Source organism: Mytilus californianus, unplaced genomic scaffold (assembly GCF_021869535.1).
Source record: "Mytilus californianus isolate M0D057914Y unplaced genomic scaffold, xbMytCali1.0.p SCAF_15, whole genome shotgun sequence".
Lineage (NCBI taxonomy): Eukaryota > Metazoa > Mollusca > Bivalvia > Mytilida > Mytilidae > Mytilus > Mytilus californianus.
In genome coordinates this window covers 14500870-14519518 of record NW_026262637.1, presented here as the reverse complement: position 1 = coordinate 14519518, position 18649 = coordinate 14500870, and the positions used below count along the sequence as shown (strand labels likewise).

General features: G+C 31.9%; 2 protein-coding genes across 2 annotated transcripts in view; both read left to right on the top strand.

Moving 5' to 3' along the window:
- Positions 1–18649, top strand: part of LOC127725485 (leucine-rich repeat transmembrane protein FLRT3-like) — a 235926-nt gene that overhangs the window by 154032 nt on the left and 63245 nt on the right. The gene's annotated exons all lie outside the window — the stretch shown is intronic.
- Positions 447–17350, top strand: LOC127725479 (uncharacterized). Its single transcript, XM_052232489.1, has 12 exons — positions 447–756; positions 2005–2164; positions 3519–3689; positions 4424–4515; positions 5270–5496; positions 5920–6170; positions 6970–7195; positions 8737–8826; positions 9575–9786; positions 9933–10133; positions 10687–10858; positions 15911–17350. Exons 1-12 carry the CDS (start codon positions 452–454, stop codon positions 16012–16014), a joined length of 2211 nt encoding a protein of 736 aa, XP_052088449.1. The 5' UTR covers positions 447–451; the 3' UTR covers positions 16015–17350.

Here is an 18649-nt window from a genome sequence, read left to right as displayed (position 1 = left end):
ATGTATATAACAACAAACAACCACTGAATTACAGGCGTCTTGACTGGGACAGGCACATACAGAATGTGTTGTGGTTAAGCATGTTTGAAGGCGTCAAACCCTCCTCCTAAACTTGGGCAGTATTGCAACAGCACACATATAAGCAAACTATTAAAATCCATTGAAAAGGGCTAGACTCATAATATAGACAATCATTTAGTCTACAATAAGCCTTCAAGGTGTCCAACTCAAATGAGAATTGATAACTGAAAGTATTTCTCAGATTTTTCTAATTACTTATTAATAAAGATTTATCATTTGAAGAAACTGTAAGAAAATTTTAATGAAAACAGTTTTTACTTAAAATTAGAAGTTGTCAGTTCAATTTTTTAAATAGGGGAGTGAACTCCGAATCCCGCCATATTTTGGTATCTCTCTAGAGTTTTCCATCTCATTTGGTCATAAGACCGGAATGGATGTTGTTTACTTTCTGCTTGGATTTCTTTTGTTTAATAGCATAACAGCTGATTATCCATTTAGAAATACATCGATATCATGGAAGGAAAGAGTAGACGACTTAGTTAGTAGACTGACAATAGAAGAAATTATGTATCAGATGGCTAGGGGAGGAGCCGGAATACATGGGGGTCCAGCCCCTGCAGTTTACAGACTTGGCATAGGACCTTACCAGTGGAATACAGAATGCTTGAGGGGAGATGTAATGGCAGGAAATGCCACAGCGTTTCCTGAAGCTATTGGTTTAGCTGCAACTTTTAGGTACTTGTCCAGATTTTATTTCTTCTTTTGACATGTTTGAACATCTGTTGAATGATATGACTTTTGATCATTTCATTTGAAGGAGAATTTAAAAGAAAAAGATAATATTATACACCTATTGACTGGTTATGAGGTTTAATAGCAAGTTTGTTGTCCCTAAGATACCAACTTTTGCTCTTGGCGAAGCCAAGGGCAATAGTTAGTATCAAATGGACTACAAACTTGCTATTACACTCATAACCAGTCATTAAGTGTTTTATTATACCGAACAAAACAACTTTCTAAAAATTTGATCTGCATACACCAATAGGAAAAAAATAGTCACATAAACATGCACAAGATGAATTATCAGGGTTGTTTTTGCCCATGTGGTATTTGTCAATATTTTGATTACTGTAATCAAGAACAGAAATCCTTGTGTAAAAATTCCCGTGCATATAATAAACGCTAGCTACCGTACACCAAAGCAATCCCAAATTATGAAGATGCCGTGACGACAGACCCATAACATACAGTTGTGTTAAAATATGTCGCAGATATTTTCTTTTTCTTTTTTAATTACTTCGGTAAGTAGTATATTAATTTGAAATTACAATGACAGACACATACAGATCATACCGTTTATGGTATTTCAGAGTTTAAGTTTGCCAAACGCACAAATCAAAGCAGACTAGTCGATGACGTTATTGTTGTCCAATGAAAAATTAGTATGAAAAAGTACGGGAAATATGTTTATTAAACTATTGACTGGCAAATAGTCTGTGGAATGAAATAGCATGAATTTTTCATTCTTTTTTATATAGAAAAAACATACTGAGGTATAATAATATCAAATAGTTGAGGAATTGTAGTTGATAACACAAGGAACCTATGATTCTGCAACTAATTGTTGATGCAAATGGCAGTTTTATTTCAAATAAGAATTTGTGGTGTATGCTGTTTTATTTATATGCAGCGGTGGATCCAGGGGGGGGGGGGGGTTCCGGGGGTTGGAACCCCCCCTTTTTTTTGACGATCAATGCATTTGAATGGGGACATATAGTTGGAACCCCCCCTTTATCCTGGGTTAGGAACCCCCCCTTTTATAAATGGCTGGATCCGCCCCTGATATGCCCACATTTTGTATGGGGAAATATCCTATTTTTAAAATAACAATATTTTACAAATTATTGCATTATTTTGATCTGAAAAGAGTTAACAAATGTGTAATGCAAATTAGAAAAATACATTTAACCTTTCATTTTTTAGTCCAGATTTGATATTCCGTGTGGCAGAGGCCACAGCCAAGGAAGTAAGAGCCAAACACAATAATGACATACGACATGGTTATTACTATGATCACACTGGACTCAGCTGCTTCAGTCCTGTTATTAACATTATGAGGAATCCATTGTGGGGAAGAAACCAGGTAATGAAACAAGAATGATGTTTTTAACAGTAACTGTACTGCTACTTCATGTACTTGTTTAACATGTTTAAGGATGAAAATAAAAGCTGAGAAGTATATAAATATTTAAAAAACATAGCAAAACAAGAACACAATGAAAACAGAAAAAAGACATTATTAAAAGTGTTCTGTATATTTAATAGATGAAAGTCTTGGTAAAAACATATGTCTCACTCTGTGTATATTTCAATTTATAGGTTTTTTTTACTATTTATATTGATTGAAGATTGTAGTTTCATTTTTTTTTATATGAATATTTACATGAACAATGTACTTGCCTTCTTACAGTTTGAATCTCATTAGGTGATTGGTAAATGAATTTAAGCTTTATGTTTTAATCATGTTCAGAAGTGCATTGGCTAAAATGGTTTATATATATAAAAAGATTTGGTATGAGTGCCAATAAGACAACTCTCCATCCAAGTCACAATGTATAAAAAGTTGACAATTATAGGTCAAAGTATGGCCTTCAACACAGAGCCTTGGCTCACACCGAACAGCAAGCTATAAAGGGCCCCAAAATGATTAGTGTAATAGGAAAACCAACGGTCTAATCTATATAAAAAACAAGAAATAAAACACCTATGAACCACACCAACAAACGACAACCACTGAACAACAGGCTCCTGACTTAGGACAGGTGCATAAAATTGTAGCGGGTTAAAACGTTTTAACAGGTACCAACCTTCACCCTAACCTGGGACAGCAGTGTAACATTACAACATAAAAAGACACACTATAAAATATCAATTGAAATGGCTTAACTCGATCAAAAAGACATTTAAACAAAAACAAGTAAACATGCACTGAACGAATAAGTTTGACCTATGACACAATATAAATACAATATTACCACATAGGTGCATACATAACATAGATGTTACAGGTAGGTAAAAAAAAAAAAGATGTAGCAAGAGTCTGACATCATCTATTCATACATGCTTAAACTATCCATATTTTTAAATTTCTGCAAAATTAATGTCTGTCATAGTTAAATCACAAACTTGCAAAACTGTGTATATATATAGTTGTCAGATGCATCAGATTTCAAACAGCTGTCAGATTACATAAATGTGGGAAAAGTAGAAATAAACAACAACAAAAATCTGCAAACCAACAAGTTTGCTGTTGTAATGTATTAACACATGCTACTTTTTATTATTTTGTTTACCTCAAGAATAAGACAAGGTTAACTACCATAAAACATATTTGAAAGCATGAGCAGAGTGCACCTTATAAATATAAAAATTATTAGGCTTATATCATATGGACTAAATCATTAAGATGCTTATGATATTTTTGTTTTGTATATTAGGAAACTTACGGAGAGGATCCCCACCTTAGTGGACTGTATGCCACCAGTTTTGTGAAGGGTCTACAGGGAGATCATCCAAAATATATCAGAGCTAATGCTGGGTGTAAACACTTTGATGTCCATGGGGGACCAGAAGATATTCCATCTTCTAGATTTGGTTTTAATGCTGTGGTAAGTTTTTCTGACTGAATAATTCTGTGGCGCAGAAACAGAATTTATAAAAGTATATATACTGTTGTTATGTAGCTACATTTAAATATGGAGATTACGTGTAGTTTTCAAATGATCTACAAATGTTCAAAATTTTGAAACATCAACTCGCAATTGTGTGGTGACATGACTATAAATGTTTCTACTTAACTGGACAAAAAAATCATAGTTACATTTTTTTTAACCAAATCCTTTTTTTTTAAAACAAACATAAAAATATTCTAGAATACTTCTATAGTACAGTTATTTTTCCAGAAATCCTTGAACACAGTAGATGCTTTAGTACCTCCTAACATGAAGTAATGCCATTATTTTTTCTTTATATATCCATCTATTACAGTATTTCAGCACTTTCATACTTTAAAGCTGTAGTCTTTCATCCAGTCTTCATTCAACATAGTTTTGATTTGGCCGCCATTAGAGCAAAATCAGCTGTCAAGGTTCTAACATTTCTAGAAAATTAAGGTTTATAGACATTGCAGAGCTATTTTTTTTGTGTCAATTTTAATTGAATAAATCAACTGTATAGTACTTAAATGCCAAAATATATCCCAATTCAATGAACTGTAACATAGAGAAATATGTGTGACTAAAATTTCTGCCAGGTTTTATAACTTTCTTATGTGTACTTATGTTTTATGTAGTAGTATTTGTTACAGTCTAAGATAAGTAGATATATACAGTATTACATTTAGGTATCAGAAAGAGATTGGAGACTAACATTTCTACCAGCATTCAAAAAGTGTGTAGAGGCTGGATCCTACAGTCTGATGTGTAGTTATAACAGGTAGTTCTCTAACTTAATGATTGTACAAAAATAAAGAGATGTAGTGTGATTGCTAATGAGACAACTATCCAACAAAGTTCAAATGAAATGGAAGTAATCAATTACAACAATGTAACGGCATTCGGCATTCGTACAGCCTTCATGTTTGTTTCTTTCACCTTTCCCACATTTTCTACAGAAAGTCAGATTTTTTCAGCAGTAATTTTTTTGAAACAACAACTGTATTTATGGCAAAATTAATCAATAAAATCTGAAAAAGTTTTTATGGAAGTTTTTCTTAAATAATGTTGATCCCATCCAAATTTGATTATCTATTTTGTATATGTTACATAAAGATTCTTACATTGGTACCAGTGAATTATAGGATTTATCCAATCAAGAAGGCTCAGACTTTAAAATTGATAATTTAACTATCGAGATTGGATAAATCCGATAATGCACGAGTAACTATGTAAGAATCTGTTTCTCTAATGATTATTAAATAAATTTTCATTTTTGATGAATGAAAATCCCCTTCAAACGTCTTCCACATTCCACAAAGTTGTCAATTTCTCTAACACCTGTTAGAACATTTAGATTCATCCAGTGAGCTGATAAAGGTTATAACCCTCAAACTCAGCCAATCATCTTCTGAGATCAACGGCAACCACACATTGATTAAATTTTTTTATACAATGGGTCCAGAAATTGTTAAATGGCCAAAGAATTAGAGAAATGGTTTTTAGAGATTAAAGATGCTTTATATATTTTGCAGTATAAATGGGGTGCCAGCATGTGCAAACAGTAAATTACTAACAAGTATTTTACGAGATGAATGGAATTTTACTGGATATGTTGTCAGTGATGAGGTAGCCATAGAAAACATAATGTTTTGGCACCAGTATTATCTGGACCCTATTGATACAGTGGCGGGATGTGTGAATGCTGGGTGTAATTTAGAATTGTCAGGGAACTCTTATAAACCTGTGTATCTATATATGTGTAAGTGATATGTATAATTGTCAGGGAACTCTTATAAACCTGTGTATCTATATATGTGTAAGTGATATGTATAATTGAATAACATTTATGCAATATTCATTGATCAAAGGTGATTCATCTTTAAAAAAATAAAACATCTCTAGCAAATATGCTTAATCATGCTATATAACTAAACCCAATCTTGAAATTCCCCTTTTTGAAATTATAACTTCTATTGTTAAGCATGCTGAATTTTCATATTTCAAATAAAATGTCATTTCCAAAGTTTTTTTAAGCCATTAAAAGGCATTTTTATATTATAGTAAAGGGTTTACATAACCTTTTTGTTGAATGAATACAAAATACATTATAGGTATTTAGTGCAAATTTCATACAGATTTTGAGGTAAAACTTTAAAAGTTTTTCTTCTCATTTTACTTTTAGTGGATGCTATTAAACATAAGAAATTAACCGAAGATACTGTGAGAGAAAGAGTAAAGCCATTATTTAATACCAGAATGAGGCTAGGAGAATTTGATCCCCCATCAACAAACCCTTACATGCAGTTAAACCTGTCTGTTATACAGAGTAAAGAACATAGAGATTTAGCTGTAGAGGCTGCTACTAAATCTATTGTCATGTTAAAGGGAGGACAGACTATGCTGCCAATATTTAAACAAATACCAAAAATTGCAGTAAGTTTTTTTTTTATTCTTGCAGGATAAATACCTAGAAGGAAAACCACAAATTGATATGGAAGGCTATACTTTTTCTTTACTTAGGAATAGAATATTTCTTTTTGTAGTGTAATTAGGTTGTAAAGATTTTGACTAAAGCACATTTTGTATGATGCCTACCTTTAAATACACATCTAGTCATCACTTATACAATCCTATGAATAAACTCATCATAGATACTGGAATTGAAATTTTGTATTTGCGCCAGACGCGCATTTCGTCTACAAATGACTCATCAGTGACGCTCGAATAAAAAAAAGTTAAAAAGGCCAAATAAAGTACGAAGTTGGAGAGCATTGAGGACCAAAAATTCCTAAAAGTTTTGCCAAATACAGCTAAGGTAATCTATTCCTGAGGTAGAAAAGCCTTGGTATTTCAAAAATTCAAAGTTTTGTAAACAGTTAATTTATAATTATGAAATTGCAAGAAAAGAAGCATTCAATTTAAAAAAAAAAAACCTTTGGGTGCTAAAACAAGAAATTACAAGTTAAATCAAGCTTCTAATTTGTTTTAATATAAATATTCCCAACATTGTAGAAATTTTATCATACATTATGTGCATATATGGATGCTGTACTTTATTTGGAATACAAAATTTAGTTCAAAGCATAACGGTAGTCTGCCAGTCTAAATGAGAAAATGTATGTTCAATGATATGTTTTAACACAGTGATAAAATAATGGAAACTTGACAATATTTAATAATTTTTACAGACCTCAATACACATGTTAAGAAAATAAGAATGTGAACTTTTCAGGTGGTAGGACCTATGGCTAACAACACAGGACAGTTGTTTGGAGATTATTCCCCAGATGCTGATCCACGTTTTGTATCCACACCCTGGGCGAGTCTCCGTAAAGTGGCAGTAAATTCCTCCTATGCTGCAGGCTGTAAGGATGGTAACAAATGTACCAAGTATTCACCATCAGATATACAGAATGCTGTTAAAGATTCATATATTGTATTTGTATGTCTTGGGACAGGTAAACAAAAATGAAATAGATTTTAATGCCATTTCATAGATTATTGAAGCAGATGCTGTGTTCAGAATTTTTTTATTATCATTTTTACTACACTGTTTGTGAAAGAAACTTAATAGATAATTTTGATAAAGAGCTGTTTATTTACCATTTATTAAAGAAAAAGAAAATTACTGAACATAAATTAAATTGTAATACAAAATAATTACATTACATGTATGTTTCATTACGTAATTTTGATCAGCTGACAACAAACTGAAGGCACTCCAATATCAAATTTTATTTCTGTATAAAATTCAACAGCTAGGACTTCACATGCTATTCATGACAATGATAAAACAATGCATAGAAAAATTTGATATAACTATTGAATCATGAATTGTAGCATACAAATGTGATTATAAAAATTGAATGCTTCTTTTTATGATTTTATAGGGTTGTTAAAGCATTGATCATGAGCATGTTTTTAGAATGAAGCACTTTTGTGTTTCCTACAAAATGTGCTTTGGTCAATGTTTTTACACCCCAATGAAATTATAAAAAGACGCATCAATTTTTAAATAAACTTTACAGTTTTTAGTTCATTTCTTTAAAAATTATAGCATAAAGAAATCCTGAATAAAAATAGCAGGGTAGGTCCAACATCAAAACAGACATTTGTATCAAAATGTACTGAATTGTCTTACACCTATCTATTGGTGAAGATTATTGTCTTACACCTGTCTATTGGTGAAGATAATTAGGGCCCCTACGAATAGCGGACGCCCTATAGGGATCAGTCTGTCCGTCCGTTCGTCCGTAACAAATTGTGTCCGCTCCATATCTAGAGAACCATTATGATTTCAAAGTTTATACTTGACATGTATATTAACCAACACCAGAGGGTGTGTCATAATGTATGTACAACTTCCTAGGTCAAAGGTCAAGGTCAAAAACTTTGGTTTTAGTTGACAACCCCATGTTCTATGGTAAAGATCGTGTCCGCTCTATATCTTGAGAACCGTTATGATTTCAAAGTTTATACTTGACATGTATATTAACCAACACCAGAGGGAGTGTCATAATGTATGTACAACTTCCTAGGTCAAAGGCCAAGGTCAAAAACTTTGGTTTTAGTTGACAACCCCATGTTCTATGGTTAAGATCGTGTCCGCTCTATATCTTGAGAACCGTTATGATTTCAAAGTTTATACTTGACATGTATATAAACAAACACCAGAGGGTGTGTCATAATTTATGTACAACTTCCTAGGTCAAAGGTTAAGGTCATAAACTTCGGTTTCAGTTGACAACCCCATGTCCAATGATAAAGATACAAATGTTTTACCACACATTATTCACAGCGGGGCCCACAGAGATGGCTCCCATCTCAATGATATCTAGTTGTCTTACACCTGTCTATTGGTGAAGATAATTGTCTTACACCTGTCTATTGGTGAAGATTATATGTTGACCTCTAGATGTATCTTTGTTATTTTATAGAATCTTGTTGGGTTGCTGTCTCATTGACAGATATCCTACATCTTCTGTTATTCATATTACAGGTACAGAAATAGAATCAGAGGGAAAAGATAGAAGAGATATGGAGTTACCAGGGAAACAGCTTCAATTGTTACAGGATGCTGTTAAGTATGGTAAGGTGTGCCTGAATTATAAAGAGCTGAAATTATTTCAACTTGAATAAGTTCATGAATAAAATTAATATTTTGGCATTGAATAATCTCAGAATTACAATTGATAAAATGCAGTCTATAGAACATCTAGCAGCAAAATATAATATGTATGTATTGACAGTATTATAAACCATGTGATTCCTAGTCTTGCCTCTCAAGTTTTCAAATTATATTTTCTGAAATGATAAGATAAAATTTACAATGCATATCTTTGTAAAACCTAAACTTGTGACATTTGGCTGAAAAATATATCCTTATATTTCTTCAGTAAGATTCAAAGTATTTGTAAGCCTCATCATCCATCATATTTATCATGTATGTATATTAACACTGAAGGGATTCCTGACTTGGAAAAGACACATATTCATTTTGTTAAGATTGATGTCTCATCTCATATTTTTCACTTTGTCTTTTATATTTGATGCTTAATCAAATACTACATATAGGACTGTAACCTTACTTTGATATGTGCTCACATATAATGAGAGGAAATCCCTTTTGCTTTTGAGGTCACTTGGTCTAAGGTCAATGTCAAAAACCAAAAACAGATTGTGTAAGACAATATATCACTGTGTAAAATCATAACAGAAATGAATCATGATAAGTAAACAGAAAAAATCAGGTCACTATTAGCTTTTCTTCTTTTTATGGGAAGGGGGATTGGGTAGGTGAGCTTGGTCACTAAAGTTTATATTTACTTTATTTCCAGGTGGTGATGTATCTGTAGTATTACTGTTATTTACTGCCGGACCAGTCAATATAACATGGGCAGAGGAAAACAAAAATGTTGTTAACATATTCCAATGTTTCTATCCAGCTCAAGCCACCGGAGAAGCTCTACTTACTTTGTTTACAACAGTCAATAATAGTGTTAATCCAAGTGGGCGTCTACCTTACACATGGTACAAGTATGCTGATCAGGTGAGATTAAAGACTTACCTGTTGCATTTCTACTTCTATCTTCTAAATAATCGAATTTTAGACAAAAAATGCCTGAGATTATTGAATATAGAATTTTTTATCCAATAACAACAAAATAGATTCATGTCAAATTCTGTTTGTTACAGATACCCTCAATGGTTGATTACAGTATGAAGGAGAAGACTTACAGATATTTTACTGGAGAACCTCTGTATCCTTTTGGTTTTGGATTAACCTATACTACATTCAACTATTCCAACTTAGTGGTACCAGCTTCAGTAAAAGTTGGGGATCCAGTTCCTGTACAAGTGACTGTTACCAATATGGGTTTATTTGATGGAGATGAGGTAAAGATATAGTATTTTAAAGAATGTGTTTTAAAGTATGTCCTCTGGCTGATGCCATTTTAAAGAATGAAATAACACAAAAAATATAAAACTATATTATAGTACCTTAAATTAAGTGATTTTATAGACCCATCCTACAACATTTAAGGGAGGGATTGTATTTTCTGCGCAGTGCTTGCATACACAGTCCAGTATCATGTAAAAATTGTTAGTGTAGTTTACCATAAAGTTGTGGTCTTATCAACTTGAAAATTATTAGATATGTTTATTATGATGTGACTTTTAAAAAGTATATACCAAATTAGGGTTTTGACCCAAATTTCATCGTTCACTGAACATGGAAATGTGGTAGTGCAAGCAGTGCACACATATTCTCAAAAGAATATTATACAATTTTCCTCCTTAATAGCAATGGACATCTCCTGTTATAGTGTTTTATTTGAATGATTTTTGAGATTTCCAATATCAAAGCAATGACTTGGTCTCTTTTGTTTAAATTTGGGGAGAGTATGATTATTATCTGTGCTCTGCTCAATACATTTCACATTTTCAGGTAGTGCAAGTATATCTACATTGGTTGACAACAAAGGAACCAATGCCTAATTTACAATTGGTAACTTTAGATAGAGTGTTTATACAAAGACATACCAATGTTACAGTCAAACTGACAATAGATGCTCAAAGTCTGGCTGTGTGGACTGATAAAGGATTTGTTATAGAGCCAGGTTTGTACAGAATAAGATTGTTTTGAAAAAGGGAAAGGATACATTAATTCAAAGTTAAATTCCTTAAGTAAAACAAGTTCTTTTGTGCTTAAAAGCACTTTGGAATCAGTCTATGGAAGAAGAGAATCGATAAAAACTTTTCTTATATGAAATAGCAATATTGTCTTATATGAACGAGTTGCATTGTGGGAAATCACAGACGAATGTTTACATTTGTATGAAGAAAGGAAGATTTCTCAGTATAAAGTAATGACTATTCTTCTTAAAACCGGGTAACATTTAACACGACAAACGTCTGCCTTTATAACTTTCATGAATTGTGTAATATTATAACAAGCAAGTTGTATTAATACGAGAAAATCGATATGTTGATTAAATGAAACATAAATGCACTATTCATCATTTGTAGATGTACACATTCAATTGATATCATGTACCAAATTAGTGGAATGCAATTTCGATGAAATCAATTGTTTTCGAAACCAAAATCACCTATAATTCAATGATACTGCTATATTTTATAATATGAATGCAATATTTTTCTAATATAACTGCGATAGTTTTCTCATATAAAATAAATACGGTAACAAGTCACAATGTAAGTCAAGAAAACCGGAAACATAAATCACAATTATATTTCACGACAGGTTAAATGTTATAGGCAAAGTATCACTAAAATTTCAAAATTAACGCTTAAATGTACTAATTATGTCAAAAAATGTTGTTTTACCCTATCGATAGTTGACAGTGTTAACAACCTGCTAAGTCCATTATTTTCGATCATATGGTTATACCGAGTAACTCTATTTTCAGTGATGATGCTATGGCGAATTTAAATGTGGCTACTGCGAATATTCTACTGACCTATTTGATTCTATCATAGGTCATGCTGTAAATATCCACAAAGACAAAGAAATATTATTTCTTAAAAGAAAAAAACATTCAGACAAAAAATTCAATCCAATACGGTTCCCAATTACACCTGGAAATGAATATTCAAATGGAAAAATAATTATTCCAAACAAAGAAAAATGTACAATTACTGTTGTCCTGAACTTTGAAGATACCATCTGTCATCCTAATAAAAAACTTAAAACAAGTAATAAAAGTCCAGTTGAGCACAGCCTCAGACTATAAATAAAACAACTTCAGATACCACGAATGAAAAATGTTGTCAAACAGAAGATGTATTTATTATTAACATTGAAAAACTTGTTGACAAGGAAAATCAGTTCTTATTAGATATCAAAGACTTTTTCCTGTTGGCAATTCGATATCTCTATGAACAAAACAGCTTGCCGCTTAAACGCTTCTTTTCAGATGTCTTGCCAATAAACTTCTCCCTTTTAACAACATATTGTATCAGTTATTTCTTGATGTTCTTACCTGGTTCACTACTGAAAATGCATGTGCAATGCGATACAATGAAGTAGTCAGACAGTTATGGAGGACTGGAAAGCAGTTATTTAAGTGAATATTTTTAAGATTCATGTCAGGATTGAAAAATACAGGTCAGATTTTGTGGAATCAAATTAAATGAGGACAGTGTGATAAATCTTTGGCACAAGTTAATTTTATTAGCTCACTTGGCCCAAAGGGCCAAGTGAGCTTTTCTAATCACTTGCGTCCGTCGTTTGTTGTTAACTTTTACAAAAATCTTCTCCTCTGAAACTACTGGGCCAATTTTAACCAAACTTGGCCACAATCATTGGGGTTTCTAGTTTAAAAAATGTGTTCGATGACCCTGCCTGCCAACCAAGATGGCGGACATGGCTAAAAATAGAACATAGGGGTTAAATGCAGTTTTTGGCTTATATCTCTGAAACTAAAGCATTTAGAGCAAATGTGACAGGGGCGCGGGGGGGGGGGGGGGAAATTTTCATCAGGTTAAGATCTATCTGCCCTGAAATTTTCAGACGAATCAGACAAGCTGTTGTTGGGTTGCTGCCCCCTAAATTGGTAATTTTCTGTAAACAGCAATGATGTTAAGCAAAGTAAGATCTACAAATAAGTCAACATGACCAAAATTGTCAATTGACCCCTTAAGGAGTTATTGCCCATTTATATTCAATTTTTTACAATTGTTCGTAAATTTTTGTAATCTTTTACAAAAATCTTCTCCTCTGAAACTACTGGGTTAAATTTAACCAAACTTGGCCACAATCATCATTGGGGTATCTAGTTTAAAAAATGTGTCTGATGACCCTGCCTTGCAACCAAGATGGACAACATGGCTAAAAATAGAACATAGGGGGTAAAATGCAGTTTTTGGCTTATATCTCTGAAACTAAAGCATTTAGAGCAAATCTGACATAGGATAAAATGTTCAACAGGCTTAGATCTATTTGCCTTGAAACTTTCAGACGAATCAGACAATCAGTTGTTGGGTTGCTGCCCCTGAATTGGTAATTTTAAGTAAATTTTGCTGTTTTTGGTTATTATCTTGAATATTATTATAGATAAAGATAAACTGTAAACAGCAATAATGTTCAGCAAAGTAAGATCTACAAATAAGTTAGCATGACCAAAATTACCAATTGACCCCTTACGGAGTTATTGCCATTTATAGTCAATTTTTAACAATTTTTTCGTAAATTTTTGTAATCTTTTACAAAAATCTTCTCCTTTGAAACTACTTTGCCAAATTTAATCACATTTGGCCACAATCATCATTGGGGTATCTAGTTAAAAAAATATGTCCGATGACCCCACCTGCCAACCAACATGGCCTACATGGCTAAAAATAGAACATAGGGGATAAGATGCAAGTTTTGTCTATTATTTTGAAAACCATTATAAAGAGAGAAAATCTGACGAGAGCAAAAATGTTCAGAATGTTGAGCTCTACCAATTGTCTGTACATTTCAAAACTGTCAGATGACTTCTTATAGGAGTTATTGCCCTTAAATGACAAATTTTACCATTTTTTTTCATTTTTGCTTACTATCTTGAAAATTATAATAGATACAGAGAAACTTTAAAATGATCAGCAAGACAAGTTCTACAATTAGGTCAACATGGTTGAAATGGTCAATCGACTCCTTATTAGAGTTATTGCCCTTTGATGATGATTTTGACCAATTTTTTGTGTTTTTGCCTTATATCTTAAAATTATGATAGACAGATAGAAACTTAGCTAGGCAAAAATGATCAGCAAAACAAAATCTACAATGATGACAATATGGAGGAAATGGTCAGACAACTCCTTACTGGAGTTATTGCCCTTTAAAGACGATTTTCACTTTTTTTTTTGCATTTTGCCATATATGATAGAAAATTATAATAGATACACTTTAAATCACAAAAATGATCACCAAGTCAAGATCTACTAACAAGTCAAATTTTGCCGATATAGTTTAGTAGACTGTCACTCTTTATAGGAGTGATTGCCCTTAAATGAGGATTTTTTTTATCCTCTTTTGTGTTTTGAGCAAAAATTTAAAGAAGATAGAGAGAAACTAAATAGGCTAAATTATCAGCCATACAAGATAAAAAAAACAGATTTTTTCATGAATTCTATTTCTGTCTACAATGTTGGAGAGTGTCCTTTGTTGAATATGCACATAGACCAAGGTGAGCGACACAGGCTCTTTAGAGCCTCTAGTTGTTCCCAGTAAAGAAAGTCTTGATTCTGTCGATTTTGACATAAAAGAGTGTTCTAAACAACCAGGCATTATGTTACCACAAATACAAACAATAGCCAAGAAACGAAAACACTCCAATAGTCCATATAAATTGAGTATAGACTTGAAAAAACTGAACACAGGAGGAAAGTTTGGAGACGTAAATTGTTTTGGCTATGAAAACTTTCCAACGTTTTCCAATCCAAAAGAGCGACTATCTACTGAATTGACGGATTTAATATCTATTCGGACTTTGCTAAAAGTAAATGTTTTTAATGATGGCAATTCAAATTGTGTTGTTGCAAGCGTAAAAACAGTTGTATTTTAAATTAGCTTGAGTTGTAGACAGAAAGACTTCCAGGACCTGTAAATTAAAAAAATTAATCATAAAAGCTTCCATACGTGTAGGGAGAATATCGGATATGTATTGTTTTGATGCGTTCATAAAGAAATTTAATAGATGTAACATATGTGAACAATTATTTTGATAGTTGGCTATTTAATTACGACGATGTTTATAAAACCTTAATTTGATTAATTTTGCTTCAAAAACCAATTTAAAAGAAATTGGAAAGATGCTACCAAAAACATTTTGACGTTTAGCAGTGACCTTAAAACTGCTTATTAACATACAATGTTACTTATAGTGACATTAAAAAAATACTGCTATCATATTTTAAAAGTACCGCATCCATATTAGAATTTATAGTATTTGTTTATTTATGTACATAAGAAAAACACAGCACTTCAAATTTTACACAGACATAAACTTTTGCTTTTAACTAACTATTGAATATATATTTAGACTCAATTGTTGTTTGTATTTGAACAATATGTTTTAAAATTGATATTTTCTTAACAAAATCTTACCTCAATTCTTGTTGAACTGGTGCACTTGATTTTTTCCCATCAAAACGACCTTGAAAAGCAGGGTATTGTCGATTTTAAGCTCTAGTGATTTATTATAAAACTTCCATTCGACGTGTTATATAATCCAGACTTATTGAATGATTTTTAAAAATATGAAACATATTTTTCATTGCCAAAAACTACTTTTTCCACATGGAGTGTGTGCATATTTACAATTTCATATTAGACAATATCGCTATTTCATATAAGAAACATTTTTATTGATTCGCTTCTTCCATAGACTGGAAATACAATAATTAAATTGAAATTAAATATAAACATAAACCAGTGTTCAGATTCAAGGATGGAAATAAGCTGAATTTTATAAGATGTTTTAGTTACATCCTTCTGCTTGACATTATTTTAAGGCAGATAATATCTGAAACATAATGAACAGAAATTGTTTTTATCAAATATATATATCTAATATATTAGATCAAAGTTAAAAGTTGCATACATTTATGACAATATACACATTGTCTTATAACTTCTAAAATAAGGTCTTTTTTTATACTTACAGGCTCTATACAAGTATATGTTGGTGGACAGCTACCCAACCAGAAGAAGACAGTGCCTTCAAATGTTCTCACTGCTACATTTAAAATTGTGGAAGCAAGACACTAAAATGATGGATTTGATATAGAGGGGATTTTTTTATATTTTTTAAAGTATTATGTTGTCTTGCCTGCCATAAAGTTGTGGAATACAAGACATAAGGATTTTTAGGGTTTGGTGACTACATAAATATACTGTATTAGATGATTTGTCTTGTTATCCTTTTAATTATGATGAGTAATAGGTCAACTATATTTAATATAGAATCATTTCAAACTACCGGTATATACATGTCTGCCAAACAGTGTTCACCTGACCTCTTTACCTCATTTCGTGGAGTTTTTGTGATTTGACCTGTTTCTCAGATTCTATAAGTATGAGTCAACCATATTTGGTGTATTAAATGTTTGTAAGATAAGTTCATTGGATGACAGGCTTCACCTGATCTTGTCTTTATTTGCTCTATTCATTGGGCAATGTTAAGCATTTGTGATACTTGCAATAAAATCTTGATTCAGCAGATTATTACACAACATCCAGTCATAATTAGTCAAAGATGCTCACAATCCCACCTGGTCTAGTCTTGTATAGACATACTTTAGCATACCAAGTAGTAGTGGGTTATAAAGTTTTTGACCTATCTGACAGTCTGTCAGTCTTTTTCGTTTCATGATGCTAACTCAAATTATTTATATCAGATTGGAACAAAATAATCAAATATTTATTTGCTGTCATATATTTTCTCTTCTTTGCATGAATCCTTATCATGAATGTAAAGATAAGTGCAATTTTTTGTCTCACCCGTGACAGGTGTCACAGAATACAAGAGACATATGAAGGTTAATCTAGCTACAAAGAAATGACAGAAATTTGTGCAAAAAGTGGTTAAGGATGCATGTATGGGATTGCAATCTAACACATATAATAAGAAGATGAAAAGGAAGATCCCTATTGATTTTCAAGTCAGTTTGTCTCAGGTCAAGGTCTAAATTACTTGAAAAAGGTTTTTGCATTACAAAATTGCTGTTTCGAATCATAATTTATATGAGGGTATGTGGTATGTGAGAGTTTTCACTAAAGATTATTTAATTATTCTATTGTTAAACTTTTATAGTGATCTCTGTTTATTATGTGATAATTCCTGTAATTTGCCATTTCAGATTCTGAAGCATTCTGGGTAATATTTTCATGAGCGAAACATTAAAAAGTTCTGAATAGAACAGCAGCTCCCTAAAAAATAGATAATCATCCAATGATTAAATCTTGTATTCATTTTGTTCAAACAACATTAATTACAGTCCTTCAGATTCTGAAATCATATCTTGTTAATGATGATTTATCTTATTTTTTGTTATGAATTATTAAATGAATATTTTTTATAACAAATAAACTGATGAAGATGAAATTATTTACTTGATTATTCATATATATTAAGATTAATAAAAAACATTAGTTTTTGTCTCTCCTTGCCTTGATAGAGTCAAAATATGTGACTTAGGTATGCGGTTTCTGGTGACGTCATTGGTGATGGCAGCAATTTGTTAATGTTTGTGATTAGGTCAGTTCAAGGGGAACAACTTATGATAAGTCAACAATATTTGGTACCAGTTGGATAAGCATTGTCACATCTCATTTCCCTAGAGATTATTTGGCATCACCCCCTCAATCATGGTCTAGAGACTTTCAAACAAGTGCCAGTTTAAGGGGAACCACTTATGATAAGTCAATGAATGATATGGTGTGCAGTTGAATAAGCGTTGGTACATTTTATTTCCATGGAGATTATTTGGCCCAGCGCCCTCAGTTTTGGGGGATTGGCTTTGAAACTGTAGCATATAGTTAACATGTTAAAGTTTGTGATTTATAGGTCAGTTTAAGGGAACCACTTATGATATTAAAGTCAATGATATTTGTTTGCAGTTGCATTAGAATTGGCATATCTTATTTCTAAGAAAATTATTTGGCCCTGTGCCTTCAGTCATAGTTCATGGATTTTGAATATTTTATATTTCAAAATAGTCATTTTAATTTCAACATGTGCATTTTACTATAAAAATTACATACAGGAAAGACATATCTCTGTGTCAACAATTTATGAGTTTTAACTCTTCAGGTCTTTTGTTGTACCTTGACTTTTTGATAAACAAGGAAAAGAACATGCCTTTGCACAAGAATGTTCCAGCATACAATAGACATCAGGGTTCAGCAAATTATTTTATTTGCAACAACAATTGGAGTAAGTGTTTAAGTTTAAGTTCTTGCAAATTGTCTAAGTTCATCATTGAAGACTCTGGAACAACAAATATCAAATGTGTTAAATTACAACTCAGTCTGTGTTTAGTGGTTCCAAGCATTGGGTAAACTTTATAACATATAATCTCGTCCTTATCATGCATGAACTATTTGCCACTGGATGTTAAGTAACCAATAATCAATCAATCAATATAACATATAATCAGTCTATTAAAGAATACTCAAATCTTTCAAGATGAACTGTAAGATTATTCTATATTCTGGCAATAAAGTTGTGAAAAACCATTTAATTTTGACTTGACATGATTCAAAGTAAAATGATTTCTAGCATTGTGCCAGTATGTCAAACAGAAACCTTATTGATTACTTTTCACCTCTCTTTATTTAGCAAATTATTTTATTATTAGTCAATACTATTGTTGTAAGAAGAAATTGTAATTAACTGATTGTT

Excerpts from the sequence above, each read along its gene's own strand:
- LOC127725479 (XM_052232489.1), top strand. The coding sequence starts at position 452 with ATGGATGTTGTTTACTTTCTGCTTGGATTTCTTTTGTTTAATAGCATA. Across the intron at positions 2,165-3,518 it reads CATTGTGGGGAAGAAACCAG|GAAACTTACGGAGAGGATCC; the intron begins GTAATGAAACAA and ends TTTGTATATTAG. Across the intron at positions 10,134-10,686 it reads GTTTATTTGATGGAGATGAG|GTAGTGCAAGTATATCTACA; the intron begins GTAAAGATATAG and ends TCACATTTTCAG.